Source organism: Danio aesculapii, chromosome 7 (assembly GCF_903798145.1).
Source record: "Danio aesculapii chromosome 7, fDanAes4.1, whole genome shotgun sequence".
Taxonomy (NCBI): domain Eukaryota; kingdom Metazoa; phylum Chordata; class Actinopteri; order Cypriniformes; family Danionidae; genus Danio; species Danio aesculapii.
Window position 1 is genome coordinate 28628025 of NC_079441.1, and position 27918 is coordinate 28655942.

The window sequence follows — 27918 nt, forward strand, 5'->3', positions numbered from 1 at the left end:
TTTACATTTATAATGTTTTTCTTTATTTGTGGGTGTACTACATTTCTCTTTTTCAGTAGTATGTAACTGCACAACTGGAGAGGCTAAAATGCATTTCTAGGACCTTGTTGTTCCTGATCCGTACAATAGAGGGTGGTTGGGTTGAGTGGGAGGGAGAGGGGCATATAGAAATACAGTCCTGTAATCCTGTTTCACCCACTAGAGGGAGACACCTCGCTGAATGATCATTGTGCGTTTCTTTGAATATAATTTGTGATTTTATAGAAATTAATATAACAGTAAAAATAAAAGTGGGACCCTAAGTTAGTACGCTGTTACTAAATCTGAACAGTCAGTGCAACAGTAAAATGTCTTTGTTTAATGAGAAAAATACAACCGGCCTAAACATTATTTATTTGTAGATAAATTGGAGGAGACCAGGGATGAAAGTAACACTTTTTGTTGAGGACATAGAGCAGGGGTCGGGAAACTTTTTTCATATATATATATATATATATATATATATATATATATATATATATATATATATATATATATATATATATATATATATATATATGTGTGTGTGTGTGTGTGTGTGTGTGTGTGTGTGTGAAGAAATTAGATGCAAAAAAAAACCCTTATTGCTATCTGAAATTTTCTCCTGAAATAAGCATTTTTCTTAGCTTCCTATGTTTATGCTCAAGTATTTCACTTTAATAGCAATGAAAAGAAGTTATTCCTCACTATAAAAGTAAAATTTCTGAGCCTACACACAAGTCATATACTGTATATATACATATAAAACATCCATTATTTATGTCTATGCACAACTCAAAAATAAACAAATATGAAGCATCGCATGTTGAGCAAGTCCATGTATGAAGAAAGGACAATTTATAGATTTGTTTTTCGCCATCACCACTCATGAATATTGTTTGAATTTACGTGCGCGACATTAGCATAGGAATGTAAGTTGCATGCCCTTTATTGGTGTGGCGATTCAAGTTAATCCACAGTGCCGCACACAGGCATTGGTTGAAATGTTCCTTGATTGTAAACTGACTTCTTATTCATTTTGCTGTAAAAATAATACAATAAAATGTAACTGTAATTTGTATTTTCGATGGGAAACTGATTTCAAGTGGTGATTATAATTTTTAAACTATAATTTATAAACTATATATAAATTTTAAAATATTATTGAAGAGAGACAGCTGGAGGGCCACATGTGGCTCCCGAGCCATAGGTTCCCTACCCCTGACATAGAGGGTCAGTAACTTAGTGGTTTTTCATGCTAGATCTCTAAAACTTTGATACACTGTAGCCACATTTGTTAAATACAATGCACCTATTAAACATAACTTGTACTACACAATCTGTGAGTTAAGGCCAAATTTCCTTTGTGGCAGCCTACCCCAGTACTGGGCTGAGTGGTAACACTAGCTGGGAATAGATGTACCAGTCAAGTTAATTGGTGAAATAATATCTATAATTCTCCAGTAGTACTGGATGCAGCCTTCATTATCGCTAAGTTACGAAGTATGCTATCCATCTCAGATGCAGAAAAGCTAGTCCATGCTTTTATGACTTCAAGGCTGGACTACTGTAATGCTCTGTTTGCTGGCTGCCCAGCATCCTCTATTAACAAACTTCAATTAGTACAAAATGCAGCTGCCAGAGTTCTAACCAGGTCTAGAAAATTTGATCACATCACACCAATTTTATCCTCCTTACACTGGCTGCCTGTTAAGTTTCGTATTGAATTTAAAATATTGCTTCTTACATATAAAGCTTTAAATAATCTAGCTCCTGTTTATCTAACCAACCTTCTGTCTCGCTACAATCCAACTCGCTCTTTAAGGTCTCAAAACTTAGGGCTTCTGGTAGTACCTAGATTAGCAAAGTCGAGTAAAGGAGGTCGAGCCTTCTCATTTATAGCTCCTAAACTCTGGAATAGCCTTCCTGATAACGTCCGAGGCTCAGACACACTCTCCCAATTCAAAACTAGATTAAAGACCTATCTGCTCAGTAAAGCATACACTTAGTGCACCACTTAGGGGGCTTCCACACAGGTTATGCATCTTGTTGATATACACTGTGAACATCAGCTACGCTAATTATTTTCTTTATTCTCCATTTCCACCTGAGGATACTCTTCCCGAGGCCCTCAGACTATGCAGAGTCACTGATTCGATCCAAGACCAACGACGAGATGATCCCAAGGTTTTTATATCCTGGACCAGGCCGAATCCTGAACAGCTACTGTGATGGTCATGGAAGAGTGGAGAACATGAGACTGATTCCTGTGACGCTCCAGAGACAGACGAGTCTTCGCTGAGGCCAGCTTCCAGCCTCCACCACTGAGACTGCAGCTCTGCACAAGACGTTTGGCCAGCGGAGAACTTAAAATGATCGTGCCCAACTGAGCCTGGTTTCTCTCAAGGTTTTTTTTCTTCACTTCCGCCATTAGTGAAGTTTTTTCCCCTCTCCGCTGTCGCCACTGGCTTGCATGGTTCGGGATCTGTAGAGGTGCGCATCGTTGGATTTGCCCTTCAATATTTGGACTCTCAGTAGTGATTATTAAACCACACTGAACTGAGCTCAACTGAACTGAACTTAAACACTACAAACTGAATTACACTGTTCCTATTTACTATGACCTTTTATGTGAAGCTGCTTTGACACAATCTACATTGTATAAGCGCTATACAAATAAAGGTGAATTGAATTGAATTGAATTGAATTGAATTGAATTAAATTGAATTGAATTGAATTGAATTGAATTGAATTGAATTGAATTGAATTATGCAAGCTGAGATTGCAATGACAGACACAATGCATTCACTGGAGCTAGTGATGTCACTGTGAGGAGTAGGGTTAGGTGAGCCCATTCAAAAGCATTAGATGCAGCTCAGATTGCATCTGCACCAGGTCTGCAGCCAGACCCCTATCCAATATCCAGTTTATGCAATACCTTAAAAGAACAAGATGAGTAATTGCATAAATTATTTTTCCTTTGGCCTTTCAGCAAAATGAACTGGCAACTACTCTGGCATACCCAGCTGATGCTCTTCCATCTAGAACTGGGGAGCACCCATATACTCTCTGGGCAATTTCACTCATCCAATTCACCTATAGCACATGTCTTTAGACTGTGGCGGAAATCGGAGCACCCGGAGGAAACAGACGCAAACACAGGTAGAACATGCAAACTCCACACAGAAATACCAGCTGGCCCAGCCGGGACTCAAACCAGCGACCTTTTTGCTGTAAGGCAAAAGTGCTAACCACTTAGCCACCATGCCGCCTCACTTAAATTAATATATTTAAAAAATAAAAATAAACTGTGCGTTTGTGCATTTGTGTGTGTTTTGAAACTTTAAACTTAACATTATTACAATTTGCTTTGTATGTCAGTGAGTGTATGCACTTTTAACATTTGTCAATAAAAAAGGAATAGAAAAGAGGAATTAATCAAATCTGAATTAAGGTTTGGTTGTTTCAACTGTTACATCTACAGGGCATCCTTTTGCAGCAATACAGCATCAAGTTGTCTTTGGAATGACAGATACAATTCCTGCACAGTGGCCAGGGGAATTTTAAGCCATTCTTCTTGCAGAATAATGGCCAGGTCACTACGTGATGATGGTTTAGGAAAATATTTCCTGACTTGCGCCTCCAAAACACCCCAAAGTGGCCCAATTACATTTAGATCTGGTGACTGTGCAGGCCATAGGAGATGTTTAACTTCACTTTCATGTTCATCAAACTACTCTGTCATCAGTCCTGCTGTGTTTATTGGTGCATTATCATTCTGATACACAGCACCGGCTTCAGGATACAATGTTTGTACCATTGGGTACACATGATCTTCTAGAATGGTTCGGTAGTCCTTGAAAGTGACGCACCCATCTAGCACAAGTATTGGGCTTAGGGAATGCCTTGATATTTCAGCCCAAACCTTAAATTATCCACACCATGCTTCACTCTGGGCATGCAACAGTCAGGTGCTACACTTTTTTGGGGCTTCTCCACACCGTAACTCTCCCGGATGTGGGAGGACAGTGAAGGTGGCTCTTTTGAACTTTTTGATATGTCACCCATAATGCTGTGTGCATTGCAATGTTTTAAGCAAAACTGTGCTATTACTCTGCAAATTAAACCTTCACACTCTGCTCTCACTGATGGAATATGCAGTTCATGAAGATTAGCCACCAGACTTGTCAAATGAATCCTCCAACACTAAACTGGCCAGTGTTTCAGTTTCATTGTTCAACCCCTGCATATAGCATTTCTTTTACTTCTAGATTTGAATGAGTGAAATACAAAAAATTAACAATATTTTAGTCTTAAATAGTTTTCATCACAAATTAAGTAATATTTACATATATCATTTAGTTATGATGTACTTGTTTAGGCGTACTGTATGTCAGTACTGCATTAGTGTAGAATGGGTATTCATTCATTCATTCATTTTCCTTTAGCTTAGTCCGTTTATTTTACAGGGGTTGCCACAGCAGAATGAACCGCCAACTTATCCAGCCAATGATTTACACAGTGAATACCGTTCCAGCCGCAACACAGTACTGGGAAATACCCATACACACTCATTCACACACATACACTACCAATTTGATTCATTAATTCATTCATTTTCTTTTCAGCTTATTCTCGTTATTAATCTGGGGTCGCCACAGCTGAATGAACTGCCAACTTATCAAGCATATGTTTTACGCAGCGTATGCCCTTCCAGCAGCAACCCAGTACTGGAAAATAGCCATACACACTTTTTACACACTAATTTAGTTTATTCAATTTACCTGTACCGCATGTCTTTGGACTGAGGAGGAAACCGGAGCATCTGGATGAAACCCACACCATCACGGGGAGAACATGTCAACTCCACACAGAAATGCCAATTGGCCCAGCCGAGGCTCAAACCAGCGACCTTCTTGCTGTGAGGCAACAGTGTTAACCACTGAGCCACTGTGTCACCCTGTAGAACCAAGTGGTGATGAAAAATTTACATTTAGTCATGTAGCAGACTTGTCCAAAGCGACTCACAATTAAGGAGACATTCAGCAATTCAAGAAGAGGCAGTACACACAATGAGCGCTAATTATACAAAGGAACCGTGTGTGTTCAGAGAATTAGGTGTTAGATTTTTTATTAGTAGTATTTTCTCACCCTCAAGTGGTTTCAAACCTTTATGATTTTGGTTCTCAGAATAATGTATTTTAAAGAAACTAAAGAACTAGTAACCATTAACTTTCACAGTAGCATCCTATAGATGTCAATTGTTAAATGGTTCCAGGGTTCTTTAAAATATCTTCTCTGTGTTCAACAGAAGATAGAAACTCAACAGGTTTGGAGGAAAGTGCGAGTAAATAATGACATAATTTTCAGTTTTGGGTGAACTATCCCTTTAAATAATCACCCAAACATGAAACGTCACGTTAAAACCCCTCCCAGACCATGAATATTGAAGCTGGTCTTCAGAGATGATCGAATCAACCTTCGCTTGTTGGATGTCATAACAAACAAGGGGCGGGGGAAGTTACGAAACCGCTCGTACGCGGGAGTTTTCATAACAGCTTGATTTCAAAGGAAGTGTGAGTGTTGAATAACCTCGAGAGCATAGGCATGAATACAGATAAAAGTGATTTAAGTTTAGAGACGATGCAGCTTTTACAGGTGAGCCGAGGTTTGCTCCCTACTTTCTCACTTCCACATGTTATATTAATAAAACGCGCTGATAACTTAGTCCGTTTGTCTAGGGTCTACATGCATGTAACGTTATTTATGCTTTACTTAAGTGTTCTGTACCGGTAATGTTAGCTTGCATGCTGTTGAATTGACGTTTGATGGACACAAAGATTGAATTTTTTACCTCATTACATTTAATAAAAACAGGTAAATACAATTGCTAAATACAGCTGAAAGTTGTCTTTCCCGTCGACGTAACGAAATGTATTGAAAACTGTGAGGCACCACACCCAAGACGTTTGTATTTGAAAGAAAACAAATGTAAACACTGTAATGGCCGATTAAAACGATTCGGTGAGTGTTGTAGTGTTTATAAAAAGGTTATGAATTCACAGAATCTGCAGCAGCAGCAGCAGCAGCTAGTGATTTTAGCGCCCCCTGTTGGACATAGCGTTGAAACACACCGCTGCTGGTTAATAAAGTTATTCGTTCCAAAAAAACAATTGTCTTTTTTTAGGAGAGGACGCCGCCTCAAAATCCTGGAATGGACGGGTCAGTGCTTCGGACGTCCCGGCGAATTAGAGAGAAACAAATTCAAAGGAAGAAACCAATTTTATCCCCAAAATGTCTGACCTTTAGGGCTGAGATGAAAAACACCAGAAGAGGCGTCAAAAGAAGGGTAAAGACATCTTTTGTAGAAAATTTCAGCCCTAACTGTGTTTGCGAGCATATATATATATTGAGTTATATTATTATATATTTTATCCCTAGATAAGTGACAGTGAAAAAGAAAAAAAAGTTGAGACGTCAGAAGCAGACCGTGATCATGAATCTCTTCCAGTAAGTACAGTCAATAGTCTGACAAGTCTGACAAAGTCTAGACTGTCCAACCTGAAAGGCTTTTCTTTGTCCTGTCAAACAGGGTTATCGTGAAGGTTTGTCTGAATACCAGCTGGAGCGACTGGAAAATATCAGAAAGAACCAGGCCTTCCTCAGTTCCCTTAAGCTGACTGAGGTAGTAGCGTGTCAGGAGATTCGAAATGTTACATTCTGTGCTTTTGATAGTTTTACACATGTTTACATTTCCATTACATATTCGGGGTTTCCACAGCATCTTAATAAGTCTTGAAATGACTTAAATTTCAAGGACAAAATTTTAGGCCTTAAAAAGTCTTAAATTCACTTAAATATTGAATTGTAGGTCATTTTAAACAGGTTTTCATTTCCCTCTATCCAAGAATAGCTAGCTAATCTGACCAACACCCAATCACCTACTGTATAATCAATCTCAAAACTTTTTTATAGCAAAAATCAGTCCAAGAGATGAAGCCAGCTCTCTGCTGAAACGTGGAGGTTTTTAAAGGATTAGCCATGTGAATAAATTCAATTCACCTTTATTTGTATAGCGCTTTTACAATGTAGATTGTGTCAAAGCAGCTTCACATAAAAGGTCATAGTAAATTAAAATTAAAGGCTTTTAAAAAAAAAATTTCCACATTTTTGAGTGCCTTGGACTGATTTTTGCAGTTTATTCTGATGAATCCCTTACCCAAAGAGCATTGATGCATTATTTAAGCTACCCCCGAGCACTTTTTGTTTGATTTAGTTTTTTAATGTTTTTATATTTAAGTTTTTTATTGCAAAGAGATTCAATTCACAACAGCTGTTAGACATTTTTAAAAGCGAATTCTCCAAATTAAATGACCTAATCAGGGAAAGAAAACTAAAGCAACACATCCCTTTACATGATCTTCCGTTAATACAAAAACTATTTACAGAAGTAACCGGGCCGTTAGAAAAACTCCTTAGTGTTTAGCCCTGTTTAAGTCTACAATTTCATTCATAGTGGTCCTAAAAAGTCCTAAAAGAAACCTGCAGAAACCCTGATAGCGACATGCTTGACTTTATACCCACATATTTATGTTCAGTATTTTGACATGCTTGACTTTAAACCTAACGTGAATGCTACTTGTTTACAGATTTCTGAAGCTCTGAGACCCAAGCCAAAGCCTACACAGAAAGGCCTGAAAAAGTAATTGTTACTTGAAACATTCAGAAATGGCAAATGTACACAATTAATATACTGATAGAACATTTTAACTCACAAGTTTTATTTTCAATTGAATTTATTCCATTATTCAATTCAGAGACAAGATACAAGCAGAGGTGCTCCCAGTTCGGAAGTCACTGCGGTTACAGAATAAGGGTCCTCAGAGAACCACTCCTACAGAATTTACCCTTCCTACAACCTATGAGCCTGTAAGTCATGTGGCATTTTAACACATTTTTTTTAACACTGAAATGAATTAAAACTGTTCTTAATAGGAAAAAGAAGCTAAACCACCAGGACCAATTCCACTGGACCCCATCAACTTGGACGAAGATGCCACGTTACCCGATGAGTTATTAGATGTCTGGAATGAAGTCAGTTACTTGCATAAAATATTCTTAAGTTAACCACGCATTGATAATATGATAATTACTTAATAATAACCCAAACCTGTTTGATTTCATCACGTTTAGGTTCCATTAGATCAAAACACAGAAACACCAGATTTGAAATCGTGAGTAGAATCTAATAAGGAAAGAGAATTTGCTTGTGCATTGAATTAAGCAATTTCTTCTCTCACTTAAGCTATGAATATATTAGATATTGTTAAGGAATTCATAAACTTGTTTTCAGGTACGAAAGAATGCTGAAGAAGTTATCTATTGATGACAGTCGTGTTGTGAAAGTTGTGAAAGAACGAATCTGTTCTGCAGCTTTTCACCCTTCCTCAAACTTGCTAATGGCTGCAGGAGACAAAAGTGGCCACCTGGGACTCTGGAAGCCGGTGAGATAAGGAGAAGTTATTTGTGATATATGTGAAAGTTGGATAGTGGGAATGAGTGACCAATTGCTATTGACTAATGACTATTCTGGATTTCTCTGTTGCGTCTATGATAACGTAAACTGTGTTTTTCTCAGGATGCTGAATGGGGTGATGATGGTGTAGTCTGCTTTGAACCCCACTCCCGTGCAATTACTGCCGTGGCTTTCACATCTCAGCCGTGCAATCTCATCACAGTGAGTTATGATGGCTCTGCACGCAGCATGGACCTGGAGAAGGCTGTGTTTGATGAGGTAAAACAGCTATTGTACCAGCACAAAACCCTCAAATATTAATAATCACAGTAAAAAAAACACAAAAAATATTCAGATGTGAGGAAGAGCAAACATTAGAATCTGTAGGTTTGAACCTGAATCTAGCGGGTGGTATGGTGGCTAAGTGGTTAGTACTTTTGCCTTACTGCAAGAAGGTCGCTGGTTTGGCTGGACCAGAAGGCATTTCTTTGTGGAGTTTGCATGTTTTCTCCAGATGCTCCGGTTTCCCACACAGTCCAAAGACATGCAACACAAGTGAAATGAATAAACTAAATTGGCCGACGTGTATGAGTATGTGTGAATGAAAGTGTATGGGTGTTTCCCAATACTTTTAGGAGTTGCGGCTGGAAGGGCATCCACTGCGTAAAACATATGCTGGAATAGTTGGTGGTTCATTCCGCTGTGGCGACCTCTGAAATAGCCGAAGCCGAAGGAAAATGAATAAATGAATGAATGAATGAATGTTCATCTAGTAAATAGTAGCGGTGTGAACCTACACTGGTCTCACGGTCCATCGATTCGGTTCAATTCGATATCTCGCTGCATCACGGTGCATTGATGATGCTTTCCATACATAATTATATATTTTCTTCACAATTAAAAAAAATAATTTTGGCACCATTAGTAAATAGGCATCAAAACCTTACAGTGTGCAGTGGTCAGTGCTTCACAATATAACATCTCTATTTTGCTCTCAGGTGTATCGCTCATCCTCTAGCTTGAAAGGTTTTGGCTTTTTGTCAAGTGACTGTTCCACCTTGCTGTTTGGTGAATGGAATGGAGGCGTTGCCATTGTTGATCGTAGAACTGGGTAGGACCAACATATATAACATTATTATATATATTTATATACACAATTAGAATTATTAGCCCTCTTGTGAAAATTTTTCAAATATTTCCCAATAGAGACATGGGCTAAGCAATATAGATAATCCACTGAGCCCCCCACACAGTGGCCACAGAAGTTCTAGAACTTGTCTTTAAAATAAACCCATTTATTAACAGTTGTAACTGAACATGCTGTGTGCATTTATATTCTCTAAATGCATTCATATTTTATTCAAACTACACAGATGTAGAATCATACAGAATCTTCTATCTAGATGTGTACTTGAATTTACTTGTTTGAATAAATTAAATAGTTTATTAATTTAGATTTATAATTTAGTTTGGCCATTTCCAAGTTTTATTAGTATTTCCTTATATTTCCTATTTAATTAGTCACTTTTAGATACAATTTTTAATATACATATCTTTGCAACTACATCTCATATGCTTTTTTTTTTTTTTTTTTTTACACAAAAGTACAATTAAACTTTTGAGTTAGTCAACATGCATTCAAAATCACTGTGTTTTTAGTCTTTTGGGAGACCATCAAAATAAAGTTATAGCAGCAGTTTACAAATACTCTTAACTACTGCTAATCTTTTTTTTAACACATTTTAAAGCATAATAGTTTTAATGACTAATTTTCTTTTGCCGTGATGATATTTCATATTATTTTATGATTAATTTTGCAAGATGCTAGCATTCAGCTTAAAGTTTTATTAAAAGGCTTAACTGGGTTACTTATGCTTAAAACTTAACATTTATTTTAGGAAATCAAAAAATAGCTTTTCAGCTTAACCAAATGAAATAAGAAAAAATATTATAGCAAAAACTGTGAAAATGTTCCTTGTCCTGTAAACAGCACTTTAAAATTTCACAAATAATTTTGCCTTCAGCTGTATATATTTACATTGTAAGCTAATAAAATATAATTGCAGGAACTCGTATGAATCTCTTCATGCCATGACTGCAGCTCCTCTTCGCGGTGTTCATGTCCACCCTGTGCAGCAGCATTACTTTTTAGTAGCAGAGAGCAGGTAACACGTCTTACTTAATATTTCAGTTCATTTTCACCAAGAAGATCAGCAAGTTACTGACTAAATGTTTGCATGCTATGCAGACTGAAGCTAATTTTATTGTTATATTTGTCTATTTTCCTTTAAGTTTTGTGAACATCTATGACTTGCGGCATCTGAAAAAAAGCAACAGTCCAGCAGTGTGTGAACTGTACGGTCACTGTCGCAGTTCTTCCAGTGCCTACTTCTCCCCGCTTTCAGGCAGCAGAGTCCTGACCACCTGCATGGACGACTGCATCAGGTGCCCAGAGATCACAAATGTCATCATATTCAATTTTGGATGTTCCTTCATTCTGTCTCGCATGTCTGACAGTAGAGGGTGCCAGAGCATCGTGGTTAAGATTTTATTTGATGTACTTGAATAGGTTGGATTTATGTTTTGTTTTCTAAAACCGTATGAACTATATGTACCTTACTATCATATTGTCTTTCAAGAATTATAATTGCCACCTGTCCTCCAATTATCATCTCTAGAGGTAGTTATTGGATGCTGGAAATGATTTATGATTTGTATAACAAATGTTATTTTCCTTTTGCAAATTTGTTTTAGGGTATTTGACACTTCACGAATAGCTGGCAGGATTCCTGCACTAACATCAATCAAGTAAGTATAGTTGTCATGATGTAAAATGCTGTGTTGTGAGACATACACTAGGAGATTGAGTTAAAATCCAAATTTATGATCTGAAAAGATATAATAAAGTAAAACTCAACTCAAATTAAAACTTTTAATCAAAGGATTTAATACATTAATGAAAAGTGAGAGTATTGTGACAAATTTGTATAATACTTTAACTTTATTATTTACACAACATGGTTTTGAATATATTATTTATCCCAAATAAATCCCAAATTAGCTTTTAGATTCAATTTGCGAATGATCGTGTGAAATTGAAGATGGCTGGGCTAAAGTCATGGATGTTGAACTTTGCAATAGCTGGAATAAATATTTAAATAATATATTCAAATTGTTTAAAGTTCTAAAAAATTTTTATATTTCAAAATATATCTGTTTATTATATTTTCAGTGCAGCATTGGTGAGCAAGAGACTTCTTTCAAAAGCATTATAGATCTGCTTTTAAATTAAAAGACAGAATCAGCAGGGCTGCAAACATGGGCTAAGCAACATAGATAATGCACTGAGGCCCCACTCAGTGGCCACAGAAGTTCTAGAACTTGTCTTTTAAATAAACCCATTTATTAACAGTTGTAACTGAACATGTCATGTGCATTTATATTCTCGAAATGCATTCATATTTTATTCAAACTACACAAATGTAGAATCATAAAGAATTATCTACATGTGTACTTACATTTACTCCTAAATAAATTAAATTACTTGATATTTGTAATTTAATTTGGCTATTTCCAAGTTGTTGTTTTTTTGTTACACTATTTTAATAGTCACATTTAGATAAAATGGTTAATATACATATCCCCATGCAACTACATGTTATATACTGTCTTTTGGGAGACCATCAAAATAAAGTTATAGCAAATGTTAAAGCAGCAGTTTACAAATACTCTGATTACTGCTAGTTGCTAGTGTCAGCTAAACCAGCAAATTACAGTGTTACCTTTTTTTAAATCAAAGATGTCAGAAGCTACAGTCTGCTAAACTGATTTTTGTGCAGGCACAACATGCAAACAGGCCGGTGGTTGTCCAGGCTGAGTGCCGTATGGGACCCCAAGCACCAAGAATGCTTTGTGATTGGCACCATGGACAGGCCTCGTAAAATTAAGGTATATCACGAGAGCGGCCGCCTGCTCCACACTTTACAAAACACGGAGCACCTGACCACTGTGTGCTCCGTCACAGCATTCCACCCTAGCAGGAATGCTCTGCTTGGAGGCAATGCAAGTGGGCGGCTGCACGTTTATACTGACTGATTTATCAACTAGAAAAGAATGATTGCTTTACATGAATGTTGCTTCTCTACTTCTCTCTTCTTCTTTTATTTACACACAGCACTGTTGTTTTATATTAAATATGCTGTTGTTTTTGTTCCTTTAACCTGAAATGTGTCATATTAAAGTGCACTTGAATAATCTTATTTTAGCTATATTTCTTTCTTTGAAATTCTTTCTTAATGTTCCTGTTTTTAGAACACACACACCAACACTTATTATAATAGTAAGATGAACAAATTATCATTCACTTCAGTAAAGTAGAACTTCAAAAAACAAGTTTATTTAGTAATCTACAGAGTTGCCTTGAAAACAGTTTACAATGGATGTCACACAGGCTTTATCTCCTCTAGTTAGACAGGAACTCAAACAGTCAGTGATGAAAGAGGCTCATCATAAGCAATTAATTGGCTTTTTCAAAGTGCAAAATAAATAGCAAATCAATACAAAGGAACAGTAATTCTCCACCCGGAAGCTGTTAGACCAAACTTTAGATGAAGTTTAGTTCTGGCAGCAGTAGTGGTGTTTGGGAATGGCCAGCATATAATCCTGTACCAGACGAAGTGCAGTAGCTTTGGTACACAGGGCCTAGGCACACATCACTCTTTTATACATGTATATTTATGTGTTTTTTTTACCCACACAAACCTATCTACTCATGCAGATATCCAACCATTTACATGGGCCTTATGTATTTTAGTTTTCTTTAACATTAGGAGTCTCTTGATGTTTCTATGACTTACTGTAAGTGAAGGCAATATAAATCAAAATAACAGAAGTTAATAGACTGCTCTGAAGTACCACGTCGATGAAGGCCACACGGCTGCATGCACCTGCTATTTCCATATTCCCAACCAAACTTCTTTTTGGAGGACTGTGTGCTTTACACAAGACTGCGTGTGTATGCACCTGCATATTGATGAGGCTAATGTATTGGGCAGAAATGTGACCTTGTGATCCACAACGTACTAAAAACACAGCATTGATGTTTGTGGAGTCAAAGGACTCTTTGCAAACCTTCAGTCTGTTTCATAAGAGACAATCCCGAAGTGGCTACTCCATGAGATCAACCCCAGGAGGTCAAGATGGCCTCCAACAACCTGCTCTTCAAAAAGGCGAGCGGTGGTTCTCATGGGGGAACATCTCAATCAACTCACGGTTGATGAGTGCCAGCACAAACCATTTATTACTTAACATTATTTCAGCTTGACTTGTTTTATGCTGTACTGTAGTTTCCCACATCCTTCCCGAAGTTGTAATAGTCAAGTTCTTGGATGGCCACCTCGGATAGCTTTGTTAGGTTTGGGGCATCATTATTTTCCATATTCTCTGGTGCTGTGAAATTAAAGTTTTCGTCCTCATAGTCCTCATGGGGCTCCATGTCTGCTGGGCCATCTGTGCCAAAATATCAAAATGAAAATCATATTGGAAAACTTCAACTGCGATGTTTGAGAATGCTTCCTAAATACTGTTGGGATCTCTCACCTTGTCCATCTGGAGAGACATCCATTCCATGTTTGACCTTCATGTGTCTGCTAAGATTTCCCTTCAGGTTAAATTTACTCGAGCAGTACGCACACTTGAAGGGTTTACTGCCTGCATGGAGGTGCATGTGGCCCAGAAGGTTGTACATTCGGTTAAATGACTTTCCACACACCTGTGGAAAAAAAGTCAAAAGAGCATTATGAAAGATGCTGAGGAATTGTCACATGAGGTGGTGTGAAGAACGTGCTAAGCCTAACCTTGCACTTGAAGGGTTTCACAGGCAGGTGTACGATCATGTGAGTTTTGAGGGTCTGTTTCTGGACGAAAGATTTGAAGCACACGTGACACTGAAATGGCCGAACACTGGCGTGGATTAGCATGTGCCTCTTTAGGTTTGCAGACAATGTAAACTCTCTGGCGCATACATCACACTTAAACCCCTTTGTTCCCTAATAGGAAAACAAGCACAAACAACAATTAAAATGGAAAGTGGAAACATGTTAGGAACAGAAAATTGTAAATAATTTGGCATCATGGATAGACCATTCGTGCTACTGATTAGCATACCTAAGAACTATTTATGTTTTTACTTAAAGTGATAGTTCACCCAAAGATGAAAACTTACTCACCCTCAACTGGTTCCAAACTTCTGAGTTTCTTTCTTCTGTTGAACACAGAAGATATACTGCAGAAAGCTGGAAACCTGTAATCATTGCCTTCAATAGTATTTGTTTTTCCAACTATTGAAGTAAAGGCTTACATGTTTCAGCTTGCTGCAAAATATCTGGTTTTGTGTCCAACAGATTAAAGAATCTCATAAACGTTTAGAACTCAGGTCTCGCAGCTCTGCACAGTTTTGCTCCAATCCCAATCAAACACAGCTGATCCAACTAATCAAGGTGTTAAAGACTACTAGAGACGATTAAGCAGGTGTGAGTTGGAGCTGGTTGGAACTACACTATGCAGAGCTGCGGCCCTCCAGGAATTGAGTTTGAGACTATTGGTTTAGAATCAGCTGAGGGTGAGTTAATTTTCATTTTTGAGTAAACTATTCCTTTAATATACTACTGTGTTTAAATAGTGTGGGATTGTATTTAAACTTAATCTCGCTCAAAAATAAATATGTTATCATCATTTGCTCATCCTTAGCTTGTTCCAAGCCTGTTTGAGCTTCATTCTTCAGTTGAAAATCAAGGTAGCACTTTAGTTTAAGTACAAATTCTCACTATTAAATAGTGGCTTATTAACTGCTTATTATAACAGAGTATATACAGGAATCAGAGAGTGAAATTGAATACCTTTTAAGACCTTTTTTAAGACTCTTTCTATACATTTTAAGACCTTATAACCACTTTAAGTTTCAACCGGAAACACTGGCGAGATTTTAACTTTTAACTGTATATTTACTAAATATTAATGTAAAAAATGAATCCAAAACTAAAACGTTATTCAAATAGTGGTTAAAAATCTATTAAATCTAGCTAATTCAGCAGGTTGGCGCCTATAGAACTGCAGTATTAACAGTGTTGCCTTGGTTACTGCATTAAACAAAGCAGCATGATGTCAAATCTAGCAGGATTTCATTGATTTCATAAACTACACAGCATCCTGATATTCACAGACTTAATTCAGACAAACTTAAGCATACAACCAGCGTTGCATGCTAGCGGACACCCTGTATAAGATATTGGCTGTTTATTAGTACTTATAAAGTACATATTCTGCATGAACTTGCTCTATATCCCTAATCCTACCTAATGCCTAAACCACTACCCTAATGACTATTAATAAGCAGTAAGTTAAGAGTTTAAATCAAAAGTCATAGTTAATGTTTTATTAAAAGCAAAAATTGTACCTTAAAATAAAATAGGACCAAAATAGGATATTGTGAAAAATGTTGGAATTTATCAATGGACTTTTTATAGTATTTATTTCCTACTATGCATATCATTGGCCCCCGGTTTACAACATTATTAAATATACCTTTTGTGTTCAACACCAAAAAAGCTAACTCATAATGGTTTGGCTCTATCTGAATTACCATTTAGTTCTAGATGTTGATCTAAATTGCAAAACAGGCAGAACTATCCATCATTAGCCAATGCCAATATCAAAACAATGGCTGACCAAATGTAAATTTAGCTGGAATACTACCATTAATTGTGTAAGACGTGACCATAGCATAGCAATGTACCTTGGTAGCGCGGGTCTGAGGTTTGTTTGTCTTGTGCGTGAGGGAGTGCTGGCGTAGCTGATGCAGCTGAAGAAACTGCAGGCCACACTGACTGCAGGAGAAGGAGCGTTGCGTCTGGTGCTTCAGAAGGTGATTCTGCAGCTGGCTGCGGTAAGCGAACGACTTGTTGCACTGGCTACACTGGAAGGTGGAAGGTCCTTGGTGGCTCACCTGATGACGCTTTAGGTGGGCATAGGTGGGAAACTCCATGCCACACTGCGAGCAGACGTGGCATCGACCTCGTTCATGCTTTACTTCATGAGCACGGAGTTCACTGGGGTAAGCAAAACCACGGCGGCAAAAGCGGCAACTGTAGGGCTTGACGTCGGTGTGCTGCAGCATGTGCCGCTTCAGGTGACTGGTTTGGGTGAAGCCCTTCTTGCACACGGTGCACTTGTGTGGCCTTGTGCCTTGGTGTGTCAGCAGGTGCGTCTGTAGGTGGCTGGGCTGCTTAAAGAGTTTGCCGCAGTGTGGACAAGCGTGCGGTTTTATGCCATTGTGGCCCAGAATGTGTGTGACAAGATTGTATTTCGAGGTGTAAGACTTCTCACACATGCGGCACTTCCATCGTTTCAGGCCTTCGCCAACATCCACGCAGTAGGACTCATTGATCTGGATGTTGATGTCCAGTCTGTCAATTCTACGGCCGCGGGGTGCCTCCCCTTCCACTGGCTCAGTCCAGAACATCCCATCGTTGTTTTCATCAAATTCCCCGACCCCTTCCATCTCGCCACCCTCGTAACTGACCTCATTTGCCTGAAAATAGCTGCTAATTTGCTCTTCTCCATTTCCTGCTTTCCCCATGCCATTTCTTCCATTGTCTCTGTCCTCTGCCACTTCATCTACTCCTTTCTCATGTGCATGGCCCCTGTTGCGTGAAGGCACCTCGTGAGGTGCATGGTTGTGTCCGTGGGAATGGGAATGTAAATGGGCATCAGGTGGAGAGAGTGTACTCTTGGGATCTCGAACGCAGGTGGTGCTGCAGTTGCTGGACTGGGATTTGGACAGAACCCTGTAGCTGGTGGGGTCCACCATCTGCATGCCTTCTCTGGGCACCATGTTATTCATCATGTGAGTGCAGGAGGGCAAACCTGGGGTAACAGACTCTCCTTTAACATGCAATGCCATGTCTTGGTGCCCTACAGGGGGTTTGGTGTTTTCAGGTTGCCCCTGCCACCTTCTCTCAGCACAGCTGGGGTGCATGTGGCCATCCTCGCCCAAATTCTCCCCAAGGTAATCACCGTTGGCACCTATAAGTTGGTCGGCATATTCGTAGTCCATTCTCTCACCCGGCGGAGCAGGGGACTCTTTGGGGTCTCCCGTGTAGAAGCCGTTGGGGGCGATTGTGGCACCAAAGACCTCGTTCTGGGAGATGAGTCCCAACACAGCAGCTTGGGCCAGCGACAGGACCACCACAGGGTCTGTCTGTGTCCCTGCGTCCATCTGTTGGTGCATGGCCTCAGAATAACATCTGACCAGCCGCTGTGTCTTCTCCTCCTGAAGAGCACAAAAACAGGCAGATTAGTTTAGTATGACTCGAGTTTAGCCTGAATATTTCTTTGGAACAATCAAAAATCATTGCAATGTTGATTAAACGGCCATGGAGGCTTATGTGATTATTTCAAAGCTAGAGATACATTTCTGCCAAATTGTATATATGAGATTCAGCTTCTAAAAAGAGTTAAAGTCCTGGTTACACTTATAATTTATAATTGGAATTTTGAGACCTACAACTTGTACCACTTGACTGAGATTTATTTAGGTGTTAAATAGCAAACACAAAATTCTGAGTCTGTGGAAGTGAACAGCATAAACTAGAAAACAGAATTGTAAAAACAGCATGGCATAAATGGCCTTCCAGATCAATGCTTGGAAATTAGCATCTACCAAACTTGGAAAAGTCTTAGCTTGCATTATGCAATTGAATCTTTGTTTTGTGAATAACAGTGCAGAATCAAAAACAACTAGCCTAAAAAGACTCAGTAGGTGATATACACTCATTTTTGGTCATCACAATAAACATAAGCGTGTACGTACAACGTGTAAAACATCCTAGTATTTTGTGATTATTTATATGCAGCATGAGCAACATTTAACCAATCTGCATTAGCAGAAAATGTGCTTTCAGTTTTAAACACTCTCATCATCTAGTATTTGTTTGTATGAGTACCCTCATCCCAATCTTACACCATTTTTATAGCAATGTTATTACATTTGCCTGTGAAAAACAAACAATTGCAGTTTTGTTTGGTATAACTAGTACTACAAAAATACACTTCAACTTATATAAAGTCTCAATTTTCAACCAAAACAAAAAACTAATTGTTTAATAATTAATATTCAAAATTCCATTGCAAACCTGTATTTTAACTAAACAAATTGGTTACCAATAACTTCCACTTTCAATGTTATATCGCAATACTTTTCATGGTCCAAAAAATCAAGTCAGACAGAATTGAAATGACAAATTGATAAATAAAGAGATATTTTTTCACAAACCATCTCTCTAAAACACAGTAACACTATAAGCACCATCTCAACACAATACCAACATTCCCTCAGACAGATGACACGGTTTACTGAAGAATCCACACCTTAAGGAAATTCAAACTCCACTCGCGCATCATGCAAATCTTGAAACAAAAGTAATTATGTAATGAGGATTGTGCTGCTAGGCATTTTCAACTGTACATCTAAGTGCTTTAAAAAGACAGGAAGAGTCTGAGGAAAAGAGAGAGAGGGAGAGAGAGAGACAGCAGGGGAGAACGACAGAGTTAACAGAAAGAGAAGAAAAAAGAGAGGGAGGGGCAGAGAGTGGCTGGATGAGTGAGTGACTGAAAAGCAAGAAAGAAAGAGTATGAGAAATAAATAGGAAATTGAAAAAAGGCTAAATAAAGGATTTGAGTTTAAGAGAGACAACAATGACTCAAGTTTCCAAACTGATTAAATAAAACATTGCTATAATCAAAAAGACGAAGCAATAAAATACATATAGAAACACAGGCCAAGCCATTTCGCAAGACCTCTCACTTGGGCCATCTAGTTTAGTGCCTACAATCACATGTATAAACAAACAGAGCACTCAGAAGGCATCGGAGAAGTAGCGAGGGGAACTCACCACATTTTTCTTGGTCTGTGGCTTCAGGTGTTTGAGAGATCTCATCCTGAAGCAGAGTCACAGGTTCGAGTTCACACGCTGCCCTCCCCTTCATACATTATATGTTCTCTGGACCAAAACAGACACTCTCTCCTCTGTGTTTCTCGTACTCTCTCTCTCTCTCTGTTCTCTGTGTATGTGTGCTCTCTTTCTCTCTCTCTCTCTCTCACTCTTTTTCTCTCTGCTTTCCCCTCCCCCACTTCTCTCTCTCTTTGGCGCAACCAAGCGCGCACACATACACTGCTTTCTCTCTCTCTCTCCCTCCCCCTCTTTTCATTCTTTCATTCTTTTGCTCAGTCTCTCTCTCTATCCCTTCCTCTTACTCTCTTAACTGTTACTCAGACATTCTCTCTTGCATGCACTTGTGAAACGCGTTTGAAAACACAAAGTGTTTTTTCACTCGTGCTTTGAAAAATTAGCCATAAAGATACAGGGATGCGTGTACAAAACAGCAAGCACACAAAGAGAAGCTGTGTTTGCCACAGAAGGGAGCTGCAATAGAAGTATATAGGGAAGAATCCATACATAAAAACATTCAATACAGGAGATCTGTATTTATATAGGAAATCAAAATAAGAATAAACAGATGGGAAATGGTCTAACTGGTGAAGTTATGAAAGCAGCTCTTTACCAGTCTATCTAGCCGTCTGACAGAACAGAGGATGCGAGAGCACACATGCATCTGAGAGAGTCTGTGCCAGACGAGGACCTTTTGCCCTGTGTGCTGCTGAGAAACAAGAGCGTTCAGCGTGGCTCCGTTTAAAGCTCAGTAGACGCTATGATGTGCGTCTATATATGGACTCACATATGAATATCCATTCTGTTGAGTTTGTATGACGCATTTACGCTTCACTTTTCAACAAACAAAAAATGAAGCAGGGAATTCATCTATTGACTAACTGCCTGTTATAGATCTTATTGCAAACAATTACTTAATCTTTTGGTGACTTACTGTAAGTCAGACTTCTCCAATAATCTTTCTGCACAAAAACCATCCCCTATCTTGCAATCGACTGCAAGCTCGCGTTCAGATCTGCCTCCATCTGATAAGCGGTATTAACAAAATCTGAACCCTTGCTTTGCATTTTTTTCCTTTTTGATTATACATTTCACTTCAGTGTACGTTACAAAATGGAAATCCTTCAAATACAATGCAACAACATAATAAGTACAATATCATGTTTGAAGACATCAATTTCAATTCATACCACAATGGACTAGCACTAGTACATCAATTATTAAGCGGTAAGATACTTAGGGTGTGCTATAGGGTAAATGTGAACGAAAAGCACCATTAGAAAAATAGTTTGGGTTTTTGAGTTTCATGTATAAATGTGACCCCCCTGTCAGAACTATTGCAGTTCACACAGATCTCCCACAACACAACTAAAATTGTTCTTTGAATGCCAGGCCAGTAGGCTATGACACGTTGTAAAGTAACACTACACACCTGCATGCTTTTTTGGAAATAAACATTCCTGAAGTCCACCATTTTTGTTTTGCGCATATCTATAATCTGAACACGCAATACACACCCAGCAAGCATTTTTTTGTTTTTAAATGAGGTCTAATACACGTCTAAACATGGTCGTCTTGGCTAAAACAAGGTTAAATTTGGGCTGCCAGTGAAAATCTAATAGACGTCTAATAGACCAAATTACCTGAAATGAATGACTATACATATAAAGTCTGTCAATCTGTCTATTAGTGCTATTCTTAGATGGCTATTAGACTTTCACTGACAACCCAAGTTTAGCCTTGTTTTAGCCAAGCTGTCTACGTTTAGATGTCTATTAGACGTCTATTAAGCACTAAATTGTTTGCAATCATATTTTTATATTAAAAACCCAATTTTCAAATACATTTCAAAATGTTGCATTTTCTGGCCCCCAGAATGCTTTTGTTGTGTCAATGAATGGACAAAACAAAATGGTGCAAACTATTTTTCGGCATGGTGTTATCCATATTTAGAGCCATGTTGACGTACCCATATTCAGGGCCAATCAGTGTCCATTATTTAGTATTAATCTCATTACAAAACTGTACAAATAATCATAAAAAACTGTTGTTTTGCAACTCGCATCCATGAGATCCAACAAAAGCAGTGTGAATTGGTGCAATTTTATATTGTGAAGAGTTTTATGAAGCATTCATCCACAAAGAAATTCTTTCTGCTTGTGTTTCATGAACGAGCCTCATTTTTCACAAGTGATTAAAGTTAATTTATATGTGTGAGATATAATATTCCCTTATTCCTACGTGAATTTGCAATTACATGCTTGAGTATTGATTTTTAATGGATTCCAAAATAAGTAGATACACCTCTATATAAAATGGCTGAGAGAGAGAAGGATTGTGAAAGAAGAGAAAATGGAGGGATGAGGGAGGAGAAGGGAAGCCTTTGCCAGTAAGGAGAGAGAGATGGAGTGAGAGAGGGAGGGAGATATTGTGAGAGAGCAAATGGTGAGAGAGCAATAGAGGGAAAGAGGGGAGGAGATAAAGAGAACAGGAGAGGGAGGGCAGAGAGAGAGAGAGAAAGGAGGGAGGGGAAGAGAGAAAGAAAGAGAGAAATGGCAAAAGACAGGAACAGAGAGAGTCTCAGCAAAAAGAACGATAGAGGAAAACCTTAGGAGAAAGTAAGAAAACATGAGAAGTTGAGTCAGTTTAAGTTAGTGGTGTGGTTTTAAGAGAAGAGAAGAGTGGAAAAAGGGAAAGAGAAAGAATTCAAACCATTGGGGGGAAGGGAAGAAAGAGACAGAACATGACAGGCAGAGGGAGAGAAAGATTGAACGGCTGTCCCCTGGGAAAGGTCTGCTATCTCAGCTAGATAGTCTGGTGTCAAAAAAATGTAATACCAGGGAATTTGGTTCAACAGCATGAATTAAAATTCAGTGAGGACAAATCACAGACAAAAAAAACTAATGTAGGCATAAGCAATTCTATCATACAGAGCCAAAACATACTACCTACTGTAATACTGGATTTGAAAAAATATATATGTTTTATATATATATATATATATATATATATATATATATATATATATATATATATATATATATATGTGTGTGTTTTTCATATGAAGAGTCAGACCAGAATAAGAGACCTGATTGGTGTATAAACTGTTAGCACTGGGTATCTTTCTAAATCCTTTCACGTAAAAAAAAGCACTGGCGAACTAACTAATTTAACCTGAATACAAACAGATCCTGAGGCAAGCAATATAACTAGCCACAATCTAAAATGCATTTTTATCCTGCGGATGATGCTAAATACAAAATAGTTCAAAAATGTTGTGAGCTTGTCCATTTTTGGGCACTTGCACAGATAGTCGAAAATGCCATAGCTTTGTAGATGCTTTACTTATTTGGCCAAATATGTTCAATAGCCACTAAAGGCTGTCTGTGTACTGACATAATTCTTAAATGTTATAGGAGGTGTTGTTGAAGTGTGATCGCCATATGTGTGAAAAAGTTTGGTTTGAAAGTGAAGAAAATTGAAATTCTCTTATTCGTACTGTTGTCTGCTGTCGCTTTCTTACGTAAACTTTGAGAGCAATTATTTAGAAATCTTAAATATCAGAAAGAGCCTATACAAACAATCACTCATAGACCGTTTCATCAAAGAAATCAGAAAAAGCGGACAGGCCGGCAACATGAATGTGTTTTATCTATCTGTGATCCAACTGACCAAAATGCAGGTGTATACAGAGCCATATCTGGAACCTGCATATTTTAAAGCGTCTCTTATACCTAAAGCAAGACATTCCTAAAAGCATCCAGTTCGACTTTAAAATGACAACAAAAAAAAAACTTTGACAATTTGAAACACCAAGTGATACAAACCCATATATTCAGAACATTTTTTTTTTCAACGGAAACTAGTGGTCTGGGGTGGAAAGAAGTTATAATCTAGAATTAAATAGGTTACCATCCAATCTCTTTAACTAAACTTCATCCACTTTCACATAGACACTTGACTAAAAACTTTGTATCAACACTAAATTATCACTCTACACTGTTTAAAAAAAACAAAACAAATGTCATTCAAGTGCAATTTTTACACTTCAGGTGGCTAATATAAATCCCGGCCATATGCTATTTTATTTTTGATCCTGCTTTGCTTTACTGCATTCATAGTACAGTAGGAAGGACTAATACCCAGATAAAGTGTGTTGTAGCATGATTCACTGGACAATGTTTCCAATAGCATCTAGGTCAGTCAACCCTAATGCTGGGCTATAGACATATCACATGATAAGGTTTACATTAGAAAGCAATGATAAAGGTTCTGTCTTTAAGCATAGTCTTTAAACAGTCACAATTAATTTGCGTATTTGGATATTTCATGGATCATCATTGCAAATATAACACATCAAGTACTTCTGTATGAATTTAATAAGACACAATGACATCTACAGCGGTTATAATACATTAATACAATAAAACGAGCAAAAAGTACCACATACTGGAATTTAAATACCACTTCTCCCAAACAAAGCACCGCAAGTAGAGAGATTTCAGACTGTTAGATTTGTAAAGGGTTATTATTGCAAGACTGATACCTAGGTTTAAACCGATGATGTCACTAAGGTGCATGCAATAGTGATGGATGATTCTGTTACATAGTAAACAGAAAATGCTTAATAGAGTGTAATTGATATGCCGTATCCCTCATAAACGTTATATAACATTATAAAATAATAACTATAAAACAGACCTTGTGTAGCACAAGCTGACTTCTGTAGGCCTAACTGGAGGGAGGTTTCACTGATAAGGCTAGTCTCAGACTAAATGGCATTTTTGAGCTGTCTTAATTGAAAATAACTTGCACAGCCACAAGCACATCATAAAATACAGTATGTCAATGTCATTGTTTTGCTACAAGATGCACAGCAGTAATGTGTCTAAGAGATTTTTATAGAAATCTGTTTAAAACTAAGGACTAGTCCTGGTTTAAGCTAGGGCCTACATCAAGTCAACAAATTATTCCAGTCACATCCCACAAACTACTGCAAGTGTGAAAACTATCCTCTCTCTTTTTCTGACAGACCCATTTATTATTATGTGCCTAGTGGTGAACTGGCATGGGTTTTTCCAACAACTGATTCCACTATCTATAATAGTGGACTGGCTAATGGCTGGCATGTTTCTGTGCAGAGGGTGCAATATACTAAACCTTTGATTCATTAGGAAGTTACAAAAAACTGTCTTTATAATTAAGGGTATACATTTTTTTTAAAAGTCTGCAACATCAAGAAGCCTAATAGGTTTTCTACAACTAAAAAGAACTGAAAGCCAACATTTCATTTACAAATGGCCAAGCACAATCTTATGAAAAATAAGATGGGGAATGTACAGACACGCTGCCATTTACATACATTGTAGTAATAATAATAATAATAATATCAGTTAATTAATGGTTCCTCATATTTTGTGAATCTTTAGTGTTTTTATTTATTTATGCTTTTGAAAATTGTTATCACATCTCTGCTCTGACAGCTTTTCACAGTACAAAAATGTGAGACATGTTTTAGTTTTGATACATACACATGCATATACATATACACAAACACACGCACACATATATATATATATATTATACATATACATACACACACACACACACACATACATATACGCATATATATATATATATATATATATATATATATATATATATATATATATATATATATATATATATATATAGATGGATAGATAGATAGATAGATAGATAGATAGATAGACAGATAGACAGATAGACAGATAGATAGACAGATAGATAGATATGTGTATATGTATATACATACATACATACACATACATGCATGCATATGCAAAGTGTAGTAGGGTATAAGGTGTCTAGATGGATGTGGGTGGAGCTTAAGAACTTTTTGAAGTTCTTTGCTTGCCGTGACTTTCTAATTGGTCAAATTCTATGTATAGCTTCAAGGTAATATAGTTCATTGTTGTTTGTAAAAATCTCTATATACATTTATAATCTATATATTTTTAAAATCAGTGTGAACAGGTATGTTCAACAAAAGCATATACAACAATTGATTAACAACCTCTGAGCTCACAACAGGCCAGTCTTTACATTTGTATCATTGTTACATCAATTTACCTACAGTATGAAGAAAACCAAGTGTTTATTTCCGAATCTGACTAGTGCACAGTATTATGTGTGCTCTATTGAATCATTATACGGTGCATTGTAATTGGCTGTCAATGCTTTATTGTTGTTTTTTCAAACAGAAATAAAAATCGTTCTAAAAGTGTTATCATTGTGTAGTCATGGTGATAGCATGGACTTCTCTGATATCAAAGAATTAAAACAAAATTAGTAATTCTAGTATTTTATCAGCTTAAACCAATAATTAAACATTACCACATCACCTAACAAAATCATCCACTTTTTAGACATTCATTCATTTTCGGTTTAGTCCCTTTATTAATCTGGGGTCGCCACAGCGGAATGAACCGCCAACTAATCCAGCATATGTTTTACGCAGTAAATGCCCTTCCAGCTGCAACCCATCTCTGGGAAACACCCATACACACCGATTCATACACATACACTACGGACAATTTAACCTACCCAATTCACCTATACCACATGTCTTTGGTCTTGTGGGGGAAACCAGAGCACCCGGAGGAAACCCAAGCGAACACGGGGAGAACATGCAAACTCCACACAGAAACGCCATCTAACCCAGCCGAGACTCAAACCAGCGACCTTCTTGCTGTGAGGCGATAGCACTACCTACTGCGGCATTGGCCCTTTTTTTACACATACAAATAATCTAAAATTTACACAGTATCTTCAGGATTGAAATGTAAACATCACGCTTAATGCAAAATAAAGCTGAACACTTGAATCACATCAGTCACTCAGATAGTACAAGTAAACAAACTGTGATGCTGAAATTCTTTAAATACACAGATCATGTGATCTGAAGATGATGTGTGACACCAATGCACCTGACCTCCGGTCCGAGATGCTGGCAAACAATGGCTGTTGTCAAGAATGGGACTGACAAATATAATCGGAGTGACTGCATTAAAAATGCCGTAACGAATACCCTTGAACTACACTACTACAAATCCCACGCAAACTCACTAGCCAGCTAGCCTCGTCTTAAAACTTGGCCACATTCTTCAGCATCAACAGCTACATTGCGTCCATATGTAAAGAGTTGAGAAAAGAAACTTCAGAGAGGGAAACTTGAATCCAGACTACACGGGCTCGGGCCTGTCTAAAGTTCTGCTCCAGTCACACACAGTGCGAGCTAGGCTAACGTTAACTGAAGGCGAGCGTGGCCTGCTCTATTCGTTTATGCGGCTCTTTTTCACTCCCTCCATTCCCCTCCCGACGCCATCTGTTTGTGCCATGAGAGAATGTGGAAGTAAAAAGAAAAGGCGACATTTTGGCTCTATAAAATGACCCAGATACACAATCGCATCCTCGGACATGCAAGCGCAAATCGTAATGTAGATGTCAGATGAAAAGCGGAAATGTAAATATCAGCATCCAGTTCAGAGTGCACATTATTTTTGAGGCCAGTTACACAGAAATCGGTGAGTTTCGCTGGGATAGACAGTGGGACAGCCGGGTTTTTTCTTTCGGGGGCTATTCGATCATTAGTTTCGTTTTCTGTTTCTATGTTAATAATGAACGGACTGTTGTCGAACTTACCACGCTCCAAAAATCGGGTGTATACGTAGAAAACACTTTGGACGATTTGAATGTCGCTTTCTAGTTTGAATTGTTGCTGGTCTGGTTCTCTGTGTTCGGCAGGAAGGAAGGAAGGAAGGAAGGAAGGAAGAAGGGAATGAGAGAAAGAGTGACGTGAACGAATAAACAGTCCGGGCTCCTCCTCGCTGTCACAAGTAAATGATGAAGCTCGTGGCGGCAGAAAATAAACACCCGTACTGCTGGATCGAGTCAACACAAATTCTGACAACACAGACTGATGATGTTTAAGAAAATATTAGACTTTAAGAGATATAATCTGATTGAGAGGCTTGGTTTTTAAAGCACAGAATGGGTAGATTTTTACTCAATTAAACAGTATCGTTATTATTCGGATTCTGTGTCAAAAGTGCACTTTTGTTTGGGTAATTTCTAAAAAAAATTAGAGGACTTATACAAATAATGGACGATAGAGGACGCTATTGGTTTACTGGGCTTTATTCATCTGGTTAGTTTCTGTTACAAACACAAGATGTCGCCCTATTATTGTCTAATCTAAAATACTCCATGAAGTCAGTTTGTCACATTTTGAGTGATTTATAGATTATTAATGGTTAATCAGAATCGCCTTGAAACAGTTAGAAGCCATCACTCACCGTTTATCTCGTGGTTTTTCTCATGGTTTAGCATAAAAAACCC

At 37.9% G+C, this 27918-nt stretch overlaps 2 protein-coding genes across 3 annotated transcripts; one reads left to right on the forward strand and one right to left on the reverse strand.

Moving 5' to 3' along the window:
* The first annotated feature begins 5584 nt into the window (after nt 1-5584).
* wdr76 (WD repeat domain 76) lies at nt 5585-12773 on the forward strand. Its single transcript, XM_056462838.1, has 15 exons — nt 5585-5676; nt 6206-6367; nt 6460-6528; nt 6611-6703; nt 7668-7720; nt 7836-7947; nt 8014-8112; nt 8212-8252; nt 8372-8522; nt 8657-8812; nt 9532-9644; nt 10600-10698; nt 10826-10978; nt 11288-11341; nt 12373-12773. The coding sequence occupies exons 1-15, from the start codon at nt 5626-5628 to the stop codon at nt 12626-12628; spliced, it is 1662 nt and encodes a 553-aa protein (XP_056318813.1). The 5' UTR covers nt 5585-5625; the 3' UTR covers nt 12629-12773.
* Nucleotides 12774-12907: 134 nt separating this feature from the next.
* Nucleotides 12908-27344, reverse strand: znf710b (zinc finger protein 710b). 2 transcript variants are annotated; one of them, XM_056461544.1, is made up of 5 exons: nt 27223-27344; nt 16326-17861; nt 14389-14580; nt 14132-14303; nt 12908-14041 (listed from the first exon to the last, which is right to left on the reverse strand). In XM_056461544.1, exons 2-5 carry the CDS (start codon nt 17817-17819, stop codon nt 13863-13865), a joined length of 2037 nt encoding a protein of 678 aa, XP_056317519.1. In that variant the 5' UTR covers nt 17820-17861; nt 27223-27344; the 3' UTR covers nt 12908-13862. The 2 variants fall into 2 exon arrangements, with proteins under 2 accessions (XP_056317519.1, XP_056317518.1); XM_056461543.1 differs by lacking the exon at nt 27223-27344 and adding an exon at nt 19483-19675.
* Between the last annotated feature and the right edge of the window lie 574 nt (nt 27345-27918).

Excerpts from the sequence above, each read along its gene's own strand:
- wdr76 (XM_056462838.1), top strand. The coding sequence starts at position 5,626 with ATGAATACAGATAAAAGTGATTTAAGTTTAGAGACGATGCAGCTTTTA. Across the intron at positions 8,813-9,531 it reads AGAAGGCTGTGTTTGATGAG|GTGTATCGCTCATCCTCTAG; the intron begins GTAAAACAGCTA and ends TTTTGCTCTCAG. Across the intron at positions 10,699-10,825 it reads TTTTTAGTAGCAGAGAGCAG|TTTTGTGAACATCTATGACT; the intron begins GTAACACGTCTT and ends TTTTCCTTTAAG.
- znf710b (XM_056461543.1), bottom strand. The coding sequence starts at position 19,527 with ATGAGATCTCTCAAACACCTGAAGCCACAGACCAAGAAAAATGTG. Across the intron at positions 17,862-19,482 it reads CACAGACCAAGAAAAATGTG|GAGGAGAAGACACAGCGGCT; the intron begins GTGAGTTCCCCT and ends TGTGCTCTTCAG. Across the intron at positions 14,581-16,325 it reads CTCAGACCCGCGCTACCAAG|GGAACAAAGGGGTTTAAGTG; the intron begins GTACATTGCTAT and ends TTTTCCTATTAG.